This window comes from Micromys minutus (assembly GCF_963924665.1).
Source record: "Micromys minutus genome assembly, chromosome: 6".
NCBI lineage: Eukaryota > Metazoa > Chordata > Mammalia > Rodentia > Muridae > Micromys > Micromys minutus.
In genome coordinates this window covers 35,153,298-35,176,456 of record NC_137975.1, presented here as the reverse complement: position 1 = coordinate 35,176,456, position 23,159 = coordinate 35,153,298, and the positions used below count along the sequence as shown (strand labels likewise).

Sequence of the window (23,159 nt, the reverse complement as noted above, 5' to 3'; positions counted from 1 at the left end):
ACTGATGCATTACATGTGTTAAATTATGTAAGTTCTATTCTTCTTTTCATTCATAAAAAGTTGTCTCTTGTCTTATGTTTATGCAATATTTTAAGCAAATGTAATTAATCACCACTACACTGCGTTATGTGAACAAAAGTAATTTAAATCATTTTACTAAAGCCAAATGAAATTATAGTTTAAAGAGAACAAAACTGAGCTGCTAATGTTTGATAATGCCTTGCCACAAGACATTTTATGTCCTTTGGTAAATGACAGTACCATTCACATCAGTGAAGCTTCTTTCTCTGCAAACTTGAAAGGGAAGTTGCACTATGGTAATACCAGCTTTTATCTTGAAGGCCAGAAGCGGTTTTGCAAATGTGTGGTATCATTTCCTTTAACAATTCAGTACAAGAGCAATCTTGAGTTCCTCATTTCTAGACTTGCAGAGGCAGAAACACAGCTCTTCACTTTTTTTCCTGGTCTTTTCTTTTTAAGCTCTGTGGAAAGATTCGGGATAGCGCTTTATTCAGCATGTTTTTCTATAAAATTGCATTCATCCGTGGGAGAGAGAAGGACTAGGGAAATCAGACATCTTTTGATCACTGGGACAGAATATGGAAATGTCACTGGTTTTCTTCTCTCAATTAAATATGTGTGAATCGAAAGAGAAAACTTTTTTCAAACTAATGCATGGGTCAGGAAAAGAAGAAACAGACATCGAGGCCAAACTCAGGTAAAAGGAGAGATGTCTGTGTCAACCTGTATTTAAGAAGCATGATTGGAGAATGTCTTTGAGCTCTCTCTTTAAATACTTGGTTGAAAATGTATTGATTAGAGTGCTGCAAATGACTGAAGTAGCTTCTTTACTTTCTAAAAATTATTGAAAATAAATATTGCTCTAATGTAGTTTCATTTTTAACAATTCTCACCACATGTAGCATTAAAATACTTATTGACAAATAGATTCTCAAATATTTATCTGCTGGTGATAGAAAATAGAATGTGGTCCACTCTATACTAAGTTGTCCATTTACTGTTTGACTAAAACAGAGGTAAAGGATATGTACTTCTGAGTGGTGTGTGGGAGTTTATTAATTTCAAATTATTTGACAGGATAATAAGATTTCTGACACATCAGAATTGCCATGAATGTATTATTGCTTTTACAGAGCTAAAGAGAAAAGGAATAGACTAAGTCTTCTCCTACAGAGGCCTGACTTCCATGGAGAGACTCACGCCAGTAGAGCTGCCCTGTTGGCCAAAGAAACAAGGTGGGGAACATTGATTCATTGTGAGGGTCATATTCTTACTCTATAATTGTTGATTGAGGAAAAAAGAAATAAGAATCAATATGCTACTGGAAATTACATAGTAACATGAACATAGTTCAATATTTTATTCTCCCAAACTTAGAATAGTCCTAAAATTCAACCACATTCATAACTCAAATCAATCCAAAAGTTAAAAGTTTGCTTTTATAATGAGTAGATCTGTCCATTTCAGATTATATACTTTACAGCCCATAAATTGAAAAAAAATGTTAATTTGTTAAATACTGTAAATTTATCAAAAAAAGAGATTATGTATCGCTTTCCATGAAAGTTGTCTTTTTTAATACCTCATGGATGAGAGAAAGAAATACACAAATAAAAACATTTTGTAATTTGACTTAGCATTTCCTTAAGTTAAAAAGTATCCTTATATATTAATTTATAACTACTCAAAAATTTAATATGTTTAGTTAAGGATATAAAAATATTTCACTCTCTTCTTTATTGACGTTTCCAATCATATTAAAAATAGCTCTTTTTTTACTCCATTAAGACTCACTAAACTTTATGTATTAAAAAAGAAGAAGTAGTAATAGTAGTAGTAGTAGTTATCAATTCTATTTCTAAGCATTTTGAAAGATACTGTTCATGATTTTTTATTAGTTAATTTTTTAAATATATAATCTCTCTTATCCTTGCTTCTCTCTCTCTCTCTCTCTCTCTCTCTCTCTCTCTCTCTCTCTCTCTCTCTCTCTCTCTCTCTCATTTTTTGAACTTTTAACTTAATCATGATTACTTTCACTTAAAAACTCAATTTTGACACTTTAGTGAACCCTAAAATAGTCCCTTGCTCAATGGGGAAAACACAAAAGAAAATTTGAGTACTGACAAAGATTCCACTGTTTGACTTGGGAGCTCTTAGGCCATGTCAGTTGGAAGAACAGACTGCGGCATCTCAGCCGGCTAGATCGATGATGAACTCTTTGCTCATCCATAATCAAACATTTTCTTTTCTGCGCAGAGTCTCTCCCGAAGAAGCAGTGAAATGGGCTGAATCATTTGACAAACTGCTATCTCATAGAGGTTAGTGGGATGTTTTTCAAGCCCTCATTCCTCTCTGAAATAATAAGCACCATTAACTGCATTGGTAAATAGCAAATAGTCATCAGATTTACATTTATTAGTAAGTAATTGGCAGTAATCTGAATTTTAATCAACAGGGTAACTAAGGAAACACACAGAAATGTGTGTTTGTTAATTCTTCAGAATTACTTGCTATTGGTGAACTCTTATTATACCTTATTGTTCTAGATAAAACTAAAGCATTTAAATATTAATTTTTTATTTTGAATTTCCTGACATTTAACAAGAATTTGTTTTAGTAAATGTGTAGTCAATATGTTGTCCACATTATTTTATTCTTAATGATCAAAAAATGAAATAGTTTCTTTTGTAGACATTTCAGGAAACCCTCAAAGAGAAAAAACCCTCTAAGCATTCCTATGCTAGTCCTAAGAAAAATAAAATTTGAAAATTATTTCTTTCATATATTGATATTATAATAAAATTATAGTATTTCCTCCACCAATTTTCTCCCTACAAACACTCCCATGTACATAGCATAGAGGGCCTTCATTCCTCTTTTTCAATTTTACACCCTAATTTTCACTAGTTTTTGTTATATACATACATGTAGATATATTTCTAAGGCAGGGTCTTATAGAGAAGTTGAATCATGTATTATCAATGCACAGTACTGTGTGCTATTTGGGGGATAAAGCAGAATCAGGACAGGCTGGGTTCCTCAACAAGTGAATGTGGGTCAGGGGTGAGCAGCCAATCTTTGTGCTTTGTCGTCTATTTCAAATACCAAGTAGATAATTTTTATTTTATGAATTCAGTTCATTATTTACTTTATGTTTCAAAGACAAAACTTTGTACTTACTACTTGGTGGCAAAACACAGAGTTGATTTACTTACTTTTTTTTTTTTACTTAACTTTTTAGCTGTAAAGGTCAAACATTATCAAGATTAGATAGACTGAGTCTTCAGTCACAGAAGTTTGGTTTTCTTTGTTTTTGTTTTTCTTTTTTTTTCCCTTTTTGGTCCACTTATTACTGCTGTGACTTACGTTATTTACTCTTTAGAAATTCATCTCTTCAGTGCTTCTCCCCAGACCCTTCTAAGAACATGCCAGGCAACCATGCAACGCCTAACCATGACTTACCATTTCGAAGTGCATGCTAGTAGAAATAATTTCATGACCAGGAGAGATTAAAACAGAATACAAGATAATGCCATCCTCTGCTACATATGCAGCTGGAGCCATGGGTCCCTCCATATGTGCTCTTTGGTTGGTGTTTTAGTCCCTGTGAGCTCTTGGGGGTCTGGTTGGTTGATATTGTTGTTCTTCCTATGGGGTTTAAAACTCCTTCAACTCCTTCAGTCCTTTGTCTAACTCATTCATCAGGGACTCAGTGATCAGTCTGATGGTTTGCTGCAAGCATCTGCACATGAATTTGTCAGGGTCTGGCAGGGCCTCTCTCGAGACATCCAGGAGGGGAGGCCCTTGGTCCTGTGAAAGTTTCATGCCCCAGTGAAGGGAAATGCTAAAGTGCTGAGGCAGCAGTGCATGGGTGTGTGGGGGAGCACTCTCATAGAATCAGGGCAGTGACTATAAGGTGTTTTCAGAGGGGAAATTGTGAAAGTGGATAATATTGAAGGATAAACAAAATAAATGATAATTTTAAAAAAAATACAGAAATTCTACATCTTTCTCTAGTAGGAAGAAGCAATTTACCTTGTATTTCCTCATGTTCTAGTCTAAGCATGATGCCAAACAATTTTCTTGTTTATTGAGAACATTTTTTTCTTACAACTTTATTTTTAAAAAGACAAAGATACTTGTATAGATTTTAAAGCCATTTTGTCATAAAACTATATGAATATATTTTTGTCAATACTTGATATTTTTATTTTTTTCACTAAGTCAACTTTATTTCTATATATTATTGCATTAGTGATTATTTTTTGAACAACTTTATTTTAAAAAACAAAGATAAAAAAACAAATTTTAAGCATTTTTGCATAAAAGTATACAAATACATTTTTGTCAGTGCTTGTTATTTTTTTTCCCCCCAAAGGTTTGATAATGTGCATTAAGGTCTTACAGTTACAATGAGCAAAATTTACATGTAAAACAGGATGTAACCGGGATTAGTCAAAGTTTTCTTGGTGTGTAAGGATTAAATATAATGATTTTTAAATGCCAAAAATTGCTACAAGGTTTTCTTCTTAGCTCTTGAGTTATTAATGATTTAAGGTCTAGGTGTACCCCACTCTGAGAGGGTGATATACACTTACCTTTTTTTTTCCTAAGGCTGAGGCTTCTAGTTTTTGGCTTTTTTTTTTTTTTTTTTTTTTTTTTTTGAGCTTCATATGGTCTGTGAGTTGTTTTGTTGGTATTTAGATTTTTCTGGGGCTAGTATCCAATTATCAGTGACTGTGTATTATGTCTGTTCTTTTGTGACTGTGCTATCTCACTCAGGGTGATGCTTTCTTCTGAAACAGTATCACACCCTATAATCCAAGCACTATGGATTTGAGAGCAGAAGAATCAGATATAAGATCAGCTTTGTTTAGATAGTAGATTTGACATAGTCAGTCTGGTCACATAATACCCTGACTCAAACTATTAAAAACATCTCTAATATTTTGATTGTATATGTATGTATGTGTATGTGTGTGTATTTGTGTATGTGTATGTGTATATGTATATGATATATATGTATGTGTATATAATATATATGTATGTGTATATATGTATATGTGTGTATGTATAAGTATAAATATATATGCATATGTAAAACATGTTGTTACATGTATGAAACATACAAATTATTTTTTTAAGAAAAACTGATCAATAACATTTATTTTTTAGAAAAACAGATATTAAATTTTTTTAACAACTTTATTTTACAAAACAAAGATAAATGTACAGATTTTAAGCATTTTTGCATAAAATTATATGATACATTTTTGTCAGTTCTTTTTTTTTAAAGGTTTGATAGTGTGATAAAGATCCCACCAGTAACAATGAGCATAAAGTACATGTAAAACAAGATGCAACCTGGAAATAGTCAAAGTTTTCTTGGTGTGTAAAGATTTTTTTTTTTTTTTACAATGACCAGACAGTACATGTAATACAGGGTGCAACCCAGAATTTGTCAATGTGTTCTTGGTAGGTAAGAATTGTGCATATGTAAAACATGTTGTGAATCATCACCCTGTTACATGTATGAAACATACAGATTATTATCTTCCAATATACATTTACAAAATTACTAAACTCTAATATTTGTCTCTGCTTATTTTGCATATTCTACTCTCAATTTCTATTAGTGTGTAGTTGCCATGGCTCTTTCTTCTGTTTCTATGAGATAAACTTGTTTATATTCCATGTGAAGCCTGTCTTTATACCTGAATTACTCAACATCTTCCCATTTAATATGTATTGTTATAGATTAGACTACTTCATACTATTTATGGGAATATTCCATCATAAATGCATATCATACATTTTTATGCATTCATCTGTTAATGGGTACCTAATTTACTTTTATACCTTAAACCTGTGTGTGTGTTTGCTGTCTGTATTTCACTTGAGGCAAATAAAATTTTCTTCATAATTCCAATTTATGAAATCATCTCTTCTTAAAATTTCCTTTTAGCAAACATTTTTCACATATCCCAATTTAGTTTCAATTAATGAAAATCATTTTAAAACCTCACATTGTTTTTCTGTAATAGAATAATAATTTGTATAACTAGCCATAGAGTGTTCCATTTCTGGAGCCTTCTAGGAACATGCACTGAATATATTGTGTATATACTGAAACTAAATTTGTTTCTAGAAAAGCGATGGAGATCCCCCTTTGAGGACGTGATTCTTATTTGTATGGATATATAACTGTTATGCTCCATAATTGCACTGACTTTCAGCTTCCATGACTGTAAACTTCTGATTTTCAATTTCCCAAAACAACAAATTCTAAAATCTTAAGTGGTATGATGAATTAAAAAACAGTAAATAGTTCCATTAACACCAATAGCTCCAACTGACTTCTAAACTAAATTGTTGGATTATAACATTTAAACAATCTTTTTATACTTCCAATGGGTTATAAACTAGACAACACAAAGGGTTTGGATTTCAGTTGGGAGTGATGTGTACACTGGGTTTGTTATTCTAAATCACAAACTGTTATTTAACAATTTCCTAGTACTCTCACCATCCAAAATGCAGAAATGCTCAGGACAAAGATTAGTCCTCATTCTGTAACTCTGTGGTTCATTCTCTAATTCTCATTTACAAGTACTGAAATTCAAATGTGTTAAATTAAATCTAACACTTATGTTTTCTCTAGAAGTGGAAATATTAGCAAGGTGCAAACTATGCAGAAGCAAAATTTAAAAAAAAAGTAGTGTGGACTAAAAATAAAATCATCATTCACAGACCTGAATATTAAAATCACCTCTTGTGGATAAAGTACTAAGTAATTATAATAAATTCACTAAATATGCTACTTTAGTCATTCAATTATTTTCTATTGCAATACTAATAGTAACACTATGAAACTTCCAATAACTACCTAAAACTCTTGATTACAAAATTAACACCAGCTAATTTCTCATAATTTGGCCTCATGAGGGAAAAATACATGCACACATATATTTTAAGGAATAATCATGACCTTCAAATTTATATAATTTCCCTTGGATTAAATGGGTTGATTCTTCAAGTTCAGTATGCCACATCTGTACAAATGTAATGAGACATTAAATTTAGTCAAACAGGAAACTAAGTTATATACCAAACAAGGTGCAGTGGCAATCTGACTGCTGTGATTCGTGAAGTGAGCTGTTTGAAAACCATCATAGACTAACAAGCAGTATTATCCTTACCAATCGAACCACAGGACATGTAGCTATGACTCTAGTTTCAGGGAATTCATGAAAGTTCACTAGCTGGATAAAATTAATGTGAAGATGCAAGCAGGTATGCAGTCTAAGCTTGAGACTATACACTGTCTTATCTGTTTGGAGAATTTAAAACAAAGTATTTCTTTAAAGGAACATCTAACTTAAAATGAGGAGATTAGATTAAAAATGGCAAGAACCAGTAAAATAAAACAGAAAAGTCCCTGGACTTTCCTCTATCCACTCTGTATAAGAGGTATATAAATAAGTATATTTCTTTATTTTTATTTATTATTTATGTGTATGAGTGTTTTGTCTGTGTGCAAGTATGTATACCACTTGTGTAAGAATAGGACTTCCTACTCCTTGGGACTGGAGTTAAAGATAATGTGGAGCCTCCACGGTGGGGCAGGGGAATAGACCTGGGTCCTCTGCAGGAGCTGCCAGTTTTTCAAACTGTTGAGCCAACTCTGCAGCCTGACCTCGATGACTTCCTGACTCATGGTTTAATTTTAAAAAGTGAAACACATAGGGAAGCTAGCTAAATCCAATAAAATTTGCATATGGTGGGGATTTAATTAATGTATCAAAATGGTTTAATTAACTTTATTATGCATCATATTAATGAAAAGTATTATTTGTGGGAGAAATTAATTATAGAGAACATAAAAACAATGTATGAGCATCAAAATTTCCAAAAATAAAATCATGATCTAAAATAAATTTTTATTTCAATAAGCTCAATTTTATATTGCAAATTTTAACATAACAGATTCTAGCAAATACTTTTGTTCCTCATTTGTTTCTATAAAAATGTTCAGATATATTTATTCTAAATCTTTGTGTAATTGAAATCTGTCTGGCCACGGAAAATAAATCACAGAAAACTATAATTTAAACAGATGCATTTAGTAAGTCACATGTGCTTTTTAGTAAATCAAAATGCCTTCCTGTAACACTGTAACAAAAAATAATATCTCAGTGTAGCTGACAAAGTCATTAATTTCAAATTACAGATTGCAGATTCAGATAATCATGATATAAACATTAAAAAATCAACTTGAAGACAAACTTTTCTAGAATTTTTGTTGTTGTTGGAAAGCTACATCCGATAGATAGATGTGGACTGGTTAAAGGTTCTTTCAAATAAAAAAGTAAATCCTGAGTCTAGAACCGTGTTGGAAGGCAGTTCGATGATCTCACTGAGACAGTGATTGTGGATGCATACTCTAGGGTAGGAAGGTGAAGCAAAGAAAGATAAATTCATAGTATCTGGGTTTTCTCTGTGCTAATTAGAAGATAATGTAACAAGCTACAGTTAGAGATTGTTTAGTGGACATCAAGCCTCGTGAGTAGTTTTCAGTTTCATAGTCCCATTTCTACATTATATAAATGACTATGTGTAAACTCTGACAGAGCAATTTCTGCGAGAGGAGTCTGTCAACTATAAAATATGTCACTGTTTAGGTTAATATGCCCCCTTTCCCTGGCCACTACAAATATTCACCATATGTTTAATTCTTTTCCTTGATTAGTTTATTGGAGACTTTTATACCTGCGGTTGTGGCCCTAATAAATATGTTGCTGAAGTCTAACTGTAATATGGAAAAGTAGAAACAGACATTGGCAGTCCTTGGATTTAAACATATGAATTGAAGAAAGTGTGTAAAACAGTTTCAGACTTTGAGCCATGGCAGAGATGAAACTGATGTTTCACTCTAGGGGATGAAAATGAGTATTCTTATGGTTTTCCAAGTCATTCTTTAAATTTCTACCTCTACCAGTTTTATGTGATACAGGGGGTCCTAATGTCCCACCATGTTAAATTTCTGACTCAAGATAATCACTATAAGCAGTTTTGTAATCTATCTGAAGGATAGAAATTTTAAAATTTCATCTTTAATTTAACAGTCTTAAATCATTATTGCATAGTATATTAAACATTCTACAGTGGCTCAAATCTATTAGCTCAAACGTTAGAGGAGAAAAGACTCATTCTATTACTTAGGATTTTATAGTATACCTAGCCTTCCTGCTTCAGAGTTTTTTTACTTGTTTCTTGGCATCTGAAAAATGTTGCAACAGATGTAAGAGGTCCAATTTAGAAACAGAATTATAAGTATTTCAAGTTTGTATGACACTTGAAGCCTGCTTGCTCCAGTGTGAATTCTGGTCCCAGGTTTCCTCAAGCACTCTGGCAGCTTGAGTTACCACTTCTGCTTGTGGAGGGCTCCCTGAGACATGGCTGCCTCCCAGTGTGAAGTGGTCCTCTCCAGGTCTAACCTAACACAGCCATCCAGAGTAAGATGTTCAAAGTTACCAACTTTGTCTGCATGTACTTTTAAAACACAAATTTCATACAAACCAATGCTTCCCTTATTTTATTCACTCCTGAGTGCAGATTTGTCACTTGTATATTATCTCAACAAAAGTCATTCACTTGAGTGACCCTCTCATGAGCTCTCAAGGCACACCAGGATGCACTTTCTTTGACGTTCTCACTTAATTTCGAGTTTTTTCTACTAGCACAGGACTAATCACTGGACAGAGTTTCCTGCACTGTGACAGAGATCAGCAGCTAACTGAGCTGAACTTCCTTCTTTGTGTTCTTCCGAAGGAAATGATTAGGTTTTTTTATTTCTAGAAAACTTCTGCTTAAAGGTAATGCAAGCTGGTTCTTCACACTATTCAACAAAGAAGAAAGTAACTCTTAAGTTATTTTTCTTTTATCCTCCATAGACATATATCTGCTCTGTCTGCTAATACGAACATTTGTCAACTGTTAATCTTTGTCTTTATGGTTACTTACTAATGAAGTCATTCAATAATACATAAAATAAACCTGAGTTCAGTCTCCCATGCACTCTTCTTTTTAAGAGGAAATCAAGTGTCTGACAGGCACATTATATAGAAACAGAGGGTTTAATCCTGTATGATTTCTAAGGAATATGTATAACCATAACAACAAAAGGATCAATACTGCTACAAGTCCTTAATAATACTTTGCAATCAAGTCCTCTATTATATTATAATTATTATATATTAATTATACATCCTATATATACTTATATATATAAATTATACTGTTATAATTATTATTCCTACATTTGAGTGTCTAACACAAACCTCAACTTTCTATTTGACTCTCAAGATAGATTAAAGATTTTTCCCTCAAATAATAATTTTAGATATATTGTCAAAGAATGCTTCCCTTTAGATATCATTTCAAAGATGTTGCAATTAAAACTATTAATATGAAAGGTAATGTTCTGTTCTGAAGTGAAGATAGTTACTGATTAATATTATTCGAGCTTTAAGTACTCAGTCTATGTGTTTTTACATGACAAATAAAAAAGTAATTAAAAATTATTACCCATTTACTTGACAATAATAATTACTTGATAAACAAAATAGACAATCATTTGGTTTCGTATTTCCAAATTATATGAGACTAGAATAAAAAATTCTATTAGTACAATATAATAGGTACTTAATTTTTATAAACTTTGTTTCCATTTGTATTTCAATTGAAAGAAAATAATGGGTAAAGACAAGAAAAAAAATCACATTTTATTACATAAAGAAACAGATAGAAAATGTGAAATAAACATAATAAGCCCACTTTTTACTCACTATAGAGAGCACATTTCTATGTGACTTTTTTCATAGGTTTTATAAATAAAGTTATCTAGAAATGTTGTCAAAAATTTTGGGGGGTTTGACTCTATTTTCTAATACATAACTGAAAATTTTTCTGTAGAAATTGTGTTTAGCAAAAATATCCATTAAGATTCAAAAGAAAATAAGAATTTTGTGAGAAAATACAAGGACCCTGCATCATCTGACAAAACTCATTAGAGACAAATGTAAATGACTTATGACTCTAAAATTCAAGTCTAAGGAAACTGGAGAATGATTTGGACAAAAAGTCCAAACCTTTTAGAAATTTGAAAGGTGAAGGAAATATGGAGAAAAATCAATATTTTTCATTGTAGCAAATATTTGTTACCAAGCATGATGATGTGTTCTCACTCATTCATTGCCTAGTTGGTTCACTGGATTTGTTTTAATTCTGATCAGAAGTTGAGAGTAAAGATCCACAGCTCAGCCTAGCCCTTTAATTCTTTGGTTATGATTTCATAGTGTTTTCCCTATTGTAGGCAGAGATATGCTCTATATCTCAAGGTTAGTTTTAACTAAGAAGTTATAAACCTTTGCCTTATTTCTTTCAAGTTTATAACAGCAGAAGGTAAAGACCCTGCAGACACAAAGAAGTGTAGCCAGAGACTAGGTCAGAAGGCTGTGATTTTAGTCATACAAACACAAAAAGGATTTTTCTCTCTGTTGCCAACCAGTAGCTGACAGATGTTTATTTAACCCATTTTTAGTGTTATCTTGCTTTTCTCTGGCACTGAGTGTATTGAGAGAAGGTTAAATTTTTCTTTCTACTAACTAAAGGAAGAAACTCTTGTGTAATAGTAGTGACACATACTCCAACATTCAGGCATGGGAAGGAATGCAAGCTCGATTACATGCAGAACAGTCATGACAGTGGCGTTCACACACTAGCCAACTGCACAAAAAGCAAGACATTCTGATGGCTGGTTCTGTTACTTCTTGACAGCCACTGTGGCTTAAAAATATTATGGCCAGATATCCACCAATTTTGCTATGAAACTTGTATATTTTCCTATACTTGAACATATTGCACCACTCATAAAAAATGTGTCTAAAACCGTGTCCATTTATTTTTTTCTGAGAAAGGCACATTGCTCAGGGTGAAAAATAAACCTGTAAAACAATATACTGACTGAGCTAGTAAAGGGAGTAACTTAATGTCGCTCACTTGCCCCTATCAGCTGCTTCTCTATGGTTGCTTTACTGACCCATTCAGAAAACGCTGACTTCTCAGCCCGTAAATGGGACCTTCATTTAAACAGAAAATTATCAAAACATGTAAGGAATGTACATGCCTTTTATATACATGTAGGAGTCTCAAGATGTTACCATAAGGTATTTTAGCCTAGCTTCTTTTTTTTTTTTTTTTTTTTTTTTTTTGCCTAGCTTCTTATTTTTTTCCTATAAACATGAAATGATCAAGATGTGCCACTCAGGGTCTCTTTGCTACAAAAAATAAAAGAAAAAAAAAAGCTTGCCCTGTGAAATCTCAGTTGAAAGTACAGTGGAAGGAACTTAGGCTGAGTGTATGCAGTCTTCCATTGCTCTAATACATAGTGATGCTAGGTCTTTCTATGACTATTGATTGCTTATAATTCCAATATATTAGAAAGACTGATTATAACCTAAGCGAATGTCACAATATTCCATGAAAATACAGATAAATTCTGTGTGACTGACTGACAAGTGGAAACATATAAAGCATAATTGGCGGGATTTTACTGCTTCCTGCTGTTGCTCTATCAATTTTCCAAATTAGTGGCAACTTAAGCCCAAATCTATTCTGATAGTTCTGTATCTGGGTAACTTAGTGTCAGGTGCCATGTCAACAAAATCAAAGTGCTATTAGGCAATCCGCTTTTTCTAGAGAATCAAAGGGGAAATGTCTTTATCACTCATTTGGGTCATTAACAAATTCTCCTTAGTTTTACACTAAGGTCTTTCTTCTTTGCCTAACAGCAGAAAAAAAAAAAAATCTTCAGTTGGAGATTCCACAATCAGTCTCCCGCCTTCCAGATTTAAGAGGGAAAATGGAGATATAAATTTTTTCAACCCCCATCCACACTTAAGGACTGGTAATTAACTTAGATCTACCTGACTAGTTTTCCTACCTCAGATTCTTAGCAAAGTAACATCTTCAAAGCTTCTTTGTTTATGCCAGGTAATATATATCTAGATGATAAAATTTTGCATCTCTTGAGATCAAATCCATGAGTTTGTATGTACAATAACGAGCACCAAGATTACCAGTCTGAAAATATAAACCCTTTGAAAATTACAACACATTTCAGATTAATGTGTCGGGATAATATTCATTGTGCACTTGAAATGTGTTGGGTAGATTTTTCTATAAATGTCCATTATGTTGATTTAGTGAACATTTTATATGCTCTGTGTATTTTCATCACCTACTCAATCATAACTAACAATATATATATGTAAATTTCCATATACTTCTAATTACTGAGAATTTAATAATTATAAAATAAAAATAGTCTTACTTTTAAAGACTTCTTAACTGGCAAATAAGATATTTTAGTTGGCATTTTTGTGCTTAACTTTTTCCTGCACCCACCCTTCATCATCATCATCATCATCATCATCATCATCATCATCATCATCATCATCATCATTTTGATTTGTACTCAGTGGCTGTTTAGTCCACTCAAATGTAGTAACATTAGTAGATATGTAATTTCACCTTAAACATTACTAGTTGAGCTTTGCCCTGCTGTAGGTTATTGTAAGCCACACAATATTAGTATTGGACATCACACCCAAGTACATTTCAAGAACAATTCATACTCTTAATCTCTAAGCTATGTATCTAGCCTTTTCAATATCTTATAAAATGTAAGAGGCCTAATGTTTTATTAAAAGTATAAAGTTTTATCAGAAACCTAAAATTGATTTTAGTTTTAATGCAATATCGATGTTAATTTTGGAAAAACTACATATATGCATACAAACACTTTGGCTTGAGAAGTTTAAACAGGATTTTTGTGTCTGAGAACTACCCTGAACACTTATTATCTACATAGTGACAAGTGTTAGTTTCGACATTAATTGACAACCACTTCAAAAAATTCTTTTCTAATGATGTCTGATGGTTGTGCCAGTTTGGCTGTACTGTGCCTTCATTTTCATTAAATTCTAAAAAAGTCCTTAACATCTATATTTCTTCCCTGACCATGTTATCATTGAGTAGATACTTGATCAGCTTACCCTTGCATGTGGGCTTTCTGTTGTTTTGTTGATGACCAGCCTTAATCTGTGGTGGTCCAACAGGTTGCCTGGCAGTATTTCAATCTTCTTATATCTATTGAGGCTTGTTTTGTGTCCTTTAAATGGCCAATTTGGAGAATGTACCATGAGGGGCTGAGAAGAAGGTATTATCTTTTGTTTAAGGATGAAATGTTTAAGGATATCTGCTATGTACATTTGGTTCATAGCTTCTGTTAGTTTCACTGTGTCTCTGTTTAATTTCTCTTTCCATAATCTGTCAATTGGTGAGTGTGGGTTGTTAAAGTCTCCTACTATTATTATTTGAGGTTCAATGCATGCTTTGAGCTTCAGTGATGTTTCTTTTACATATATGTGTGCCGCTGCATTTGGGGCATAGATGTTTGGAATTGAGAATTTCTCTTAGTGGATTTTTCCTTTGATGAGTATATAGTATCCTTACCCAATTTTATAACTTTTCATTGACAGTTTATATTATTGGATACTACAATTGCTAGTCTGGGTTGTTTTTTGGAACCATTTGCTTGGAAAAAACATTTCCAACCTTTTACTTTGAGGTAATATCTGTGTTTGTTACTGAGTTGTATTTCCTGTATGCAGCAAAAAGCTGGGACCTGTTATTGTATCCAGCCTGCTATTCTGTCTTTTTTTGGATGGAATTGAGTCCATTGTTGTTGGTAGATATTTAGGAACAGTGACTGTTGGTTCCTACTATTTTTGTTGTTTGAGGTGGAATTATGCTTGTGTGGTTCTCTTTTTTGTGAGAGGATTAGTTTCTTGGTATTTTTGAGGAGAGGTTGTGTAGTTTCCCTCCTTACATTGGAGTTTTCCTTTTATTATCCTCTGCAGGGTTGGATTGGTGGAAAGATATTGTATAATTAGGTTTTGTCATAGAATATCTTGGTTTTTCCCTCTATAACAACTGAGAGTTTTGCTGGGTATAATATCCTGGGCTGGCATTTTTGTTCTCCTAGGGTCTGAATTATATATGCCCAAGGTCTTCTGGCTTTTATAGTCTCACTGAGAAGTTGGTTGTATTTCTGATGGGTTTCCCTTTATATGCTACTTGACATTTTCCCCTTATTGCTTTCAATGATCTCTCTTTTTACTGTGCGTTTGGTGTTTTAATTATTTTGTGACAAGAGAAATTTTATTTCTGGTCCCATCTGTGTGGCGTTCTGTTAACTTTTCTTGTATGTATATGGGCATTTCTTTCTTTAACTTATGAAAGTCTTCTATAATTTTGTTGAAAATGTTAGCTGGTTCTTTGAGTTGGAAAGCTTCACTTTCTTCTATAACTATTATTTTTAGGTTTGGTCTTTTCATTCTGTTCTGGATTTCTTGAACTTTTTGAATTATGAGCTTTGCTTTTTGTATTTTCTTTGACCATCGTGTCATTATCTTCTGGGATCTCTTTTATGCCTGAGATTCTCTCTTCTATGTCTTGTATTTTGTTGGTGATGCTTGCATTTCTTTCTCTTGATCTCTTCCTAGGTTTTCTGTCTCTAGGGTTGTTTCACGCTGTCTTTTCTTTGAAATTTCTATTTCCATTTTTACATTTGTGGTGGTTTTGTTCAATTCATTTATAGACTTGATTGTGATTTTCTGTATTTCATTAAGTGATTTACTTGTTTCCTCTTTTAAGTGTTTCAATTTGTTTACCTGTGTTCTCCTGTATTTCTTTAAGTGAGTTATTTATGTCATTCTTATTTCCTCTATCATATTCATGAGATAAAATTTTAGGTCTGAACCTTGCTTTTCAGGTGTGTTACAGTATTCAGAGCTTAATGTAGTACAAGAACTGGGTTCTGATGTTGTCAAATAGCATTGGTTTCTGATGCTTGTGTTCTTGTGCTAATCTCTGTACATCTGGTTGTCTCCAGTGATACCTGCCCTTGCTGTATCTGACTACAGCCTGACCCTGCTGTGATCCTCGTTGTGTCAGAACTCCCTGGAGTCCAGTTGTTTCTGTGATTCTGGGATCCTGTGATTCTTAGAACTTGCATGTGTCACAGCTCCTGGACTCAAACTTTCTCTGGGTATTGCAGGAGAGAGTGGGTAGCTACTATCCCTGGGTCTGTACTGTTTGGGTGGAAGCCTGACAGAACTATTGCCTCTGTCTGGGCAGGGCCTCATGTTTTCCTGGTTTCTGTGGGGGTTCCCAGTGATGGTGGGTGTTGGGAAAGTTATTGTGGACTCAACTGTGATCTTGAGTGTGTCAGAGCTACATTGATTCTAGGTGTGTCCAGTCTCCTACGAGTCAAGCTTCCTCTGTGATCCTGTGATCCTGTGATGCTGGGCATGTCAGAGCACCTATGATTCTACGATCCTGAGTTTTCCAGAGCACCTGAAACTTGGGGTACCACTGGGTGTTGTAGGAGTATGTGTAGAGTCAGCAACCCAGGTCTACTAAACTGGAAGGAGTATAAAAAACATTTAATGCCATGTTATTTACAATTCTACTCGTCCTATTTCCTTAGTGACTTAATTCTAGTCACAAATTCTTACCTGGGCCTAAATTTTAAAGTATATACACTACACATTCTTCTGAAATGTTCATGTCTAACAGTGAAATATTTGACCATTTCAATTGATATTTGGTTAGCTTTAGAAATGGTTTAAATTTTATTCTGGTACATAAAGATATCCCAGAACCATTTGTTAAATGTGCCATCTTTTCTCCTGGACACAATTATATATATATATATATATATATATATATATATATATATATATATGTATAAATATTAATTCGGGCAATTATTGACTCACATACATACACCTGTCCTAAATTTTATTCAATTGGTCAATGTGTCCTTAAAAAAGTAAAATAAGTATTATGCTGTTTATATTAGTATGGCCCTCTGGTATAATTTAATTTATGCCTGGTGATTCATCCATCAGTACTTTTATTATTTCAGGGTCATTTTGTGGTTCCCATATAAATTTCAAGATTGTTTTTATTTTAAATCTTCTGAAGAATTGCATTGGGATTTTGATGAAAATTGCCTTGAGTTATAGATTGCTATGAGAATTGCGGCTGTTTTCACAATATAAATTATATAAAATCATAAACATCTCTTTCTCCTTCAATTTCATTGCTTCAAATATTGAAGTTTTGATTTCAAAGGCCTTTTGTTTTCTTTTTTGTGTTTATTCCAACTTGTGTTTAGACTATTACAAATAAGATTGATTCTTTGAATTGTTTTTATTATGTTTGTTTTAGCCATGCTGGAGGGATACTAATTTGGGTAGAGCAAATTTATGATCTATTATTTTGATAAAAGACTTCATCATTGGATAAATAAAATTTGATCATGGTGTCTGGTTTCTTGGTTGAGTTCTTAAACTTGGTTTTTATTTACTTTCTTACCAATTTTTATATTTTTGTTCAAAAAGTTCATTTTTTGTGTCTATGCTCTATAATGCTCTATGTTTTGTTTTTTATTTGTTTGGGTGTTTTGTTTTTATATATCTCCAACTTTATATAGTTTTCCCTTAATCTGGCTTTTTCTGGGTTTATATGGCTCACTCTTTATATGGTTTCTTTTTATCTGAGTAATATATGACTCATAAAAAGAAATTGGAAGTACTCCTTCCTCCCGTATTTTATGTAATAATTTGAGTGATATTGGTGTTAGTATTGTGTAAAATTGTGGGTTTAACCCATCTCATTCTAGTCTTTCTTTAGTTTGAAGATAATAGCTGCTTTTATCTCATTGATGTACATTGATATGTTTAAATAATTTACATTCTCTTTATTAAATGTTGCTGTGCAACACACCTTTAGAAGTTTATCCATTTCTTTAGATTTTACAGTTTATTGAAATGTATTTAATGTTGGCATGATTCACCACATTTTCTTAGTATCTGTGGTAATGGCTTCCCATGGATGATTTTTCTATTTCTTTCAGTAATTTTAGTAAGAAATTTTCAATTTTATTTATCTTTTTAAAAAAGCCAGCTCTTTATTTATTTTTATTAGTAGTTTTAACTCAATTGAAATAATTTTTGCTGCAACAATTGTTATTTCTTTTTCTGCATTGTTTTTGTAATTGGTTTGTTTTGGGTTTTTTGTTTTTGTTTGTTTGCTTTTTCTTTTGATGCCTAAACATTTAGCATCTGGAAATATATTTAATATCTCATGGATATTTTAAATCTAATACTTAGAGTTATAAGCTTTCTCTTAGAATTGTCTGCATTGCCCCCTGGCTTACCAATGATATCAACTAAATACAGTATAAAAGGATGCAATAAGAATAACAAACCCTTAGATAAAGGCTTAATGAGGCAACCTGGTAGAATAAAAATGATCCCCAAATAAAAAACTTTAGAGATACCCTCATACTAACAGTTAAGAGTCAAACAACTAGCCTGAGCTAATTAACCACAACTTCTATGTTGAATGGATATATATGTTTTAAAATTTATGAACTCAACCTTGTGATCCTCTTAACTCCACATCATTCAGTATCTCCTACTTACTAAAAAGCAGATCAAGAAAATGTAATACTGGGTGATACGGTAAAAAAGAGGGGAGATAAAAAGTTACAAACATCCATAGTGATGATGTAGAACCAATTGTCTTACTGATTTTAATTTTGTAATAGTTTTATCGTCTTTTGTCATGGAAAAGTATATAAAGTGTTCAGTTAATATTTCTCTTACACAAAATATTTTTGTTCTTACATATTACTGTTTCTCCTTCCTCTACTTCTTTAAGCCCTGCTCCTTTCACAGACTTTATTTTATAAAAAAAAAACAAACAGGCTTTTAAAGGATAATAATGAAATAAAATAAAATGAAAATAAAGCAAGCACATAGAATTTGGATATAAACAAAGAGAAGAGAAATAGCTCAAGAAAAAGATGAAAGAAATATACAGATGCAGAGCTTAGTCATTTGTAAACTCATGAAACCCATAATAACCAGAAGCCATAATATATAAACAAAAGACCTAGAAGGTAGAAAAAAATAAGAGAAAAAAAAAAGCAACATTAACATGAAACAGGGAATTCTATGGACACCATTTAGTTTGTTTTATGTTATCTCTCTTCTGTGCATGCAGCCTACCCTTAAGTGTGGCTTATTTTAGTCATGTGGTAGTGGTGGCACATGCCTTTCAATATCAGCCTAGCATATAGACCAAGTTCCAGGATATCCAAAACTACACAAAAAAAAAAAAACTGTCTCAAAAACAAAACAAAACAAAAAATTAATGAATAAGAAAATCACATACACACACACACACACAAAAAAAAAAAAAAAAAAAAAAAACAGAAAGACACCCTTGGGGAAATTAAATATCCATTTGTAGTTATCAAATGGAGATACTTTTTGGGTTCAGGATGGGACATGTGCCTACTTCTCATTTTAGCTCTGGACACCATTTAAAGAAAAACCATATAGAACTTTTGCATGCTGCCTCTGTCAGCTCTTATGTGCTGGCATTGAGTTAGAGGGTCTTGCTTCCATGGTGTCCTCCATTCTTTCTCACTCTTGAACTCCTTTTACTTTCTCTTAACGATGTTCTCTTATCCCCTAGTAGGGAAATTTGATGGTGATGTCTCATTTAGATTACACCATTTAGGACTGTCCACAGATAGACGTGGAAGTATTTCTTTGGTGGATCGATAGGGGAAAGGCCAGGTGGAACTATGAATTGTAGAGAGAATGGAAAGAGAATTTGAGGGTCTCCAGTAAAAGAGACATGATTTTTGTCGTGGGCAGGATGGAATACATAAGAAATGTTTCACAAGTCTCTAATAGAATCCCACTTGATCTCAGAAAGACATGAATAGAAGAGATGTAAGTGAAGGTATTTAGTATGATCCATTTTACACTTAAAGATTTAGATCTAAGTGTGATTTAGCCTTATTTTATAGAAATTATATCCTTCTTTATTCCACTAAAAGAGTTACTTTATATAAAGTGCCCATATACTCTGTGTAAATCTGTGGAGCCTTGTTGGATTAGAATAGTTTAGCTTTGGCATTAGTATTTGTATATGCTTTAATATCAAGTATCACATCTTGCCAGCACGACTATTTCATAGTAACTTATTATCATTCACTTTTGGTAGATGGAGTGGATACTTTTACCAGATTTCTTAGAACTGAATTTAGTGAAGAAAACATTGAATTTTGGGTTGCTTGTGAAGACTTCAAGAAATGCAAGGAACCTCAACAAATCATCCCAAAAGCAAAAGCAATATATGAGACATTCATTAAGAATGATGCTTCCAAAGAGGTACTGTGACAAATGGAAACATATTGAACTTCTTGCTACCTTCAGAGGTTCTACTTTGACCAAAGTGAACTCCTCATTCATTTTATTGGGGAGCTCAAGATTTTACATTGAAGCAAAACTGTTTAATTGCAGGTTCCTACTATTAACAGAATATAACATAATGTGATTATGGGTTAAAGTCACTCTCAGAGTTAGACGTAGAGTGACTAATGCTGCAGCATTTTGATTCTTTCTCTAATCTGTATTAACTATCTGAGCAGAAACAACTATTTATTAGAAACTAAAGTTTTCTGAAACTATTAAAGACAAAATCAGCAAACATAAATAACTGCCATGTAACATCTTATAAGGTAAAACTGAGCCATTTTCATGGCTTAGTTGGTTAAAAATATTTATCTCCAAACCTGAAAAATTAAGATCAATGTTTATGTCTCAACATGGTGGCAAAACAAACCATCCTTTCAAAGTTGTTTTTGGATTCTCACAGTATGCCATAATATATATGTCCCCAAAATAACAAATATAACTTTAAAATAAGATTATCTATGTTAGATTTTGTTGGTCCAAAGAAATCAGTCTGGGATAGGCTAAAAGAAGAATATTAATAGACAAATGATGAAACTCTAATTTGGCTATGTTTCAACTGTTCTTTCCTTTGGTTACAAAGTAAATGAGTTGATTTTGTGGTAAACTTGGCAAATTGACTATGAGTTTAGCGATATTGCTAGACCATCATAACATGTTAAATGTTTTGATGTTTCAATTTTGTACCCAACACATCATATTCTATTTATAGGGTAGAAGAGATGCTATAACACTAGTTAACTACAAACTAATACTATTGTATTAGCTTTTTCCTTCTGTAACTAATCTCATTCAAATTTAAAACAAAAAGAAAATACTTTGTCTCAATTATCAGAGGATATCTGGTCCTGTTGCTTTGGACACTATAGCAAATATATTTGTAAAGGTAAAGATGCGTGTCAGAAGAACTTAGTCACATTATGGTGCCTGGTAGGAGAGACAGAAAAACAGGGAAGGGGATGACATAGAGACAGAGGAAGAAAAACAGGAATCCCAGTGTCTACTCAATGAGCACTTCAATAACCTATGTTCTTTGCACTATTCTCAAAGATTCCATTCCATCACTGTCCAGTAGACCCAAAGGTAGCAACTAATCCATGATTGTAAGATTTTTCTATGAAGTTGTTAAGACTAAAGCTACTACACAATATATAATTCAATGTTCTCTATGGAAATGGAGTTCTAAGAAAGTGTAGTTGTTTAGTTGTGTATAACACATTATATGGCCACTTAGAGGTAGAAAACAGGATAGACACCCAAAAATATAATATTAGTTCCAGATTAACCAGTTGTAACATACTAAAAAATTAATAGGCATTGTGTGTTTAAGACAGATTCATGTGCTGACACAGTTTTGTAGAAAAATAATGTGATAAAAAAATCAGGAGCCTAAAGAGAAAGGTCTTATTGATATCAAAACAATGCCCCAATCATCTTATTCTCTATAACTTAAACATTTTAACTTCTGAGAGGTTAGTTTCCCGTTGTTAAAATGAATGAGTTGATGTAATGAGTATGTGATAACTACTGTTGCATTATTCAGTTGTATTGAGTTAGAATAAGCATACAACTAACAAAGAGATAGAAGAACCAGGGAAATACCAGCCTAGAATACAACATCAGATTATTAAGCTCTAGGAGGAAATACCCAGGAGTCCAAGTGCACTCTATATCCTACATCATTTTTAGAGTAAGAGAAAATTCTTAAAGATGTTGTATTTGATATCCTATAATAATTCTTTTATCCTGATTATGCAGGTTAACCTTGATTTTCACACAAAAGAAGTAATCGCTAAGAGCATCACCCAGCCCACTCTTCACAGTTTTGATGCAGCACAAAGCAGAGTGTATCAGCTCATGGAACATGACAGTTATAAGCGCTTTCTGAAATCTGAGATCTACTTACATTTGATAGAAGGAAGACCTCAGAGACCAACAAATCTCAGGAGACGATCACGATCATTTACTTACAATGATTTCCAAGATGTAAAATCAGATGTGGCCATTTGGTTATGAGTAAAATCATTTTTCTTTTTCTGATGGTATATGTGTACATCTACTTCTAAAATGTAGCTTATACATAGCAAGAAATAATTTCACCTTTAAAATATACCAGCCAAAAGTATTTGAAATGTAGGAACTTTTATATTATACTAAAATAATTCATTGTATAACTTCCAACATATATTACAAAATATATCCGATATTCTATTTGTAATAAAAGTTCTTAATTGTGAAATAACAGTCAGTATGAAGAAGATTTGTATATTGTTAAAGTAAAATGAAAACTTCACTGTAATGTCCCATCTAGTTTGAATTATATTTCTAAGCAAAATCAATGAATTTAGATAAGTATATATACAGTTGCTATTTTACATAACAAAAGGTTGGAGCATATATAAATGACCTAATTCTTTTATAATGGGGAAGGATGGACATTTCTTGTTGCATACTCATTATGACTCCAGTTTAGCTGTTTATCTCTTCCACCTTTAAGCCAGCAAAAAGAAATGTTATCAAGTTGTATTTCTCTCTGCATATTAAATTGGATGACCTTAAACCAGGTAGATATCTGAGAGTTCACTCTGCAGTCATATAGACATTCTTCATTAGATGAACATTCCCCATTAGATGGAGCAACACTCTTGTTCAAAGGAGCATGCTCATGTT

The 23,159-nt window shown here is 32.6% G+C and overlaps 1 protein-coding gene across 1 annotated transcript; it reads left to right on the top strand.

Moving 5' to 3' along the window:
* Window positions 1–599: 599 nt before the first annotated feature.
* On the top strand, window positions 600–22,505 carry RGS18 (regulator of G protein signaling 18; the record flags this gene model as incomplete). The annotated part of the gene is made up of 5 exons (XM_080917845.1): window positions 600–718; window positions 1,155–1,256; window positions 2,278–2,339; window positions 20,239–20,405; window positions 22,248–22,505. 5 exons carry the CDS (start codon window positions 600–602, stop codon window positions 22,503–22,505), a joined length of 708 nt encoding a protein of 235 aa, XP_080773971.1.
* Window positions 22,506–23,159: the final 654 nt, after the last annotated feature.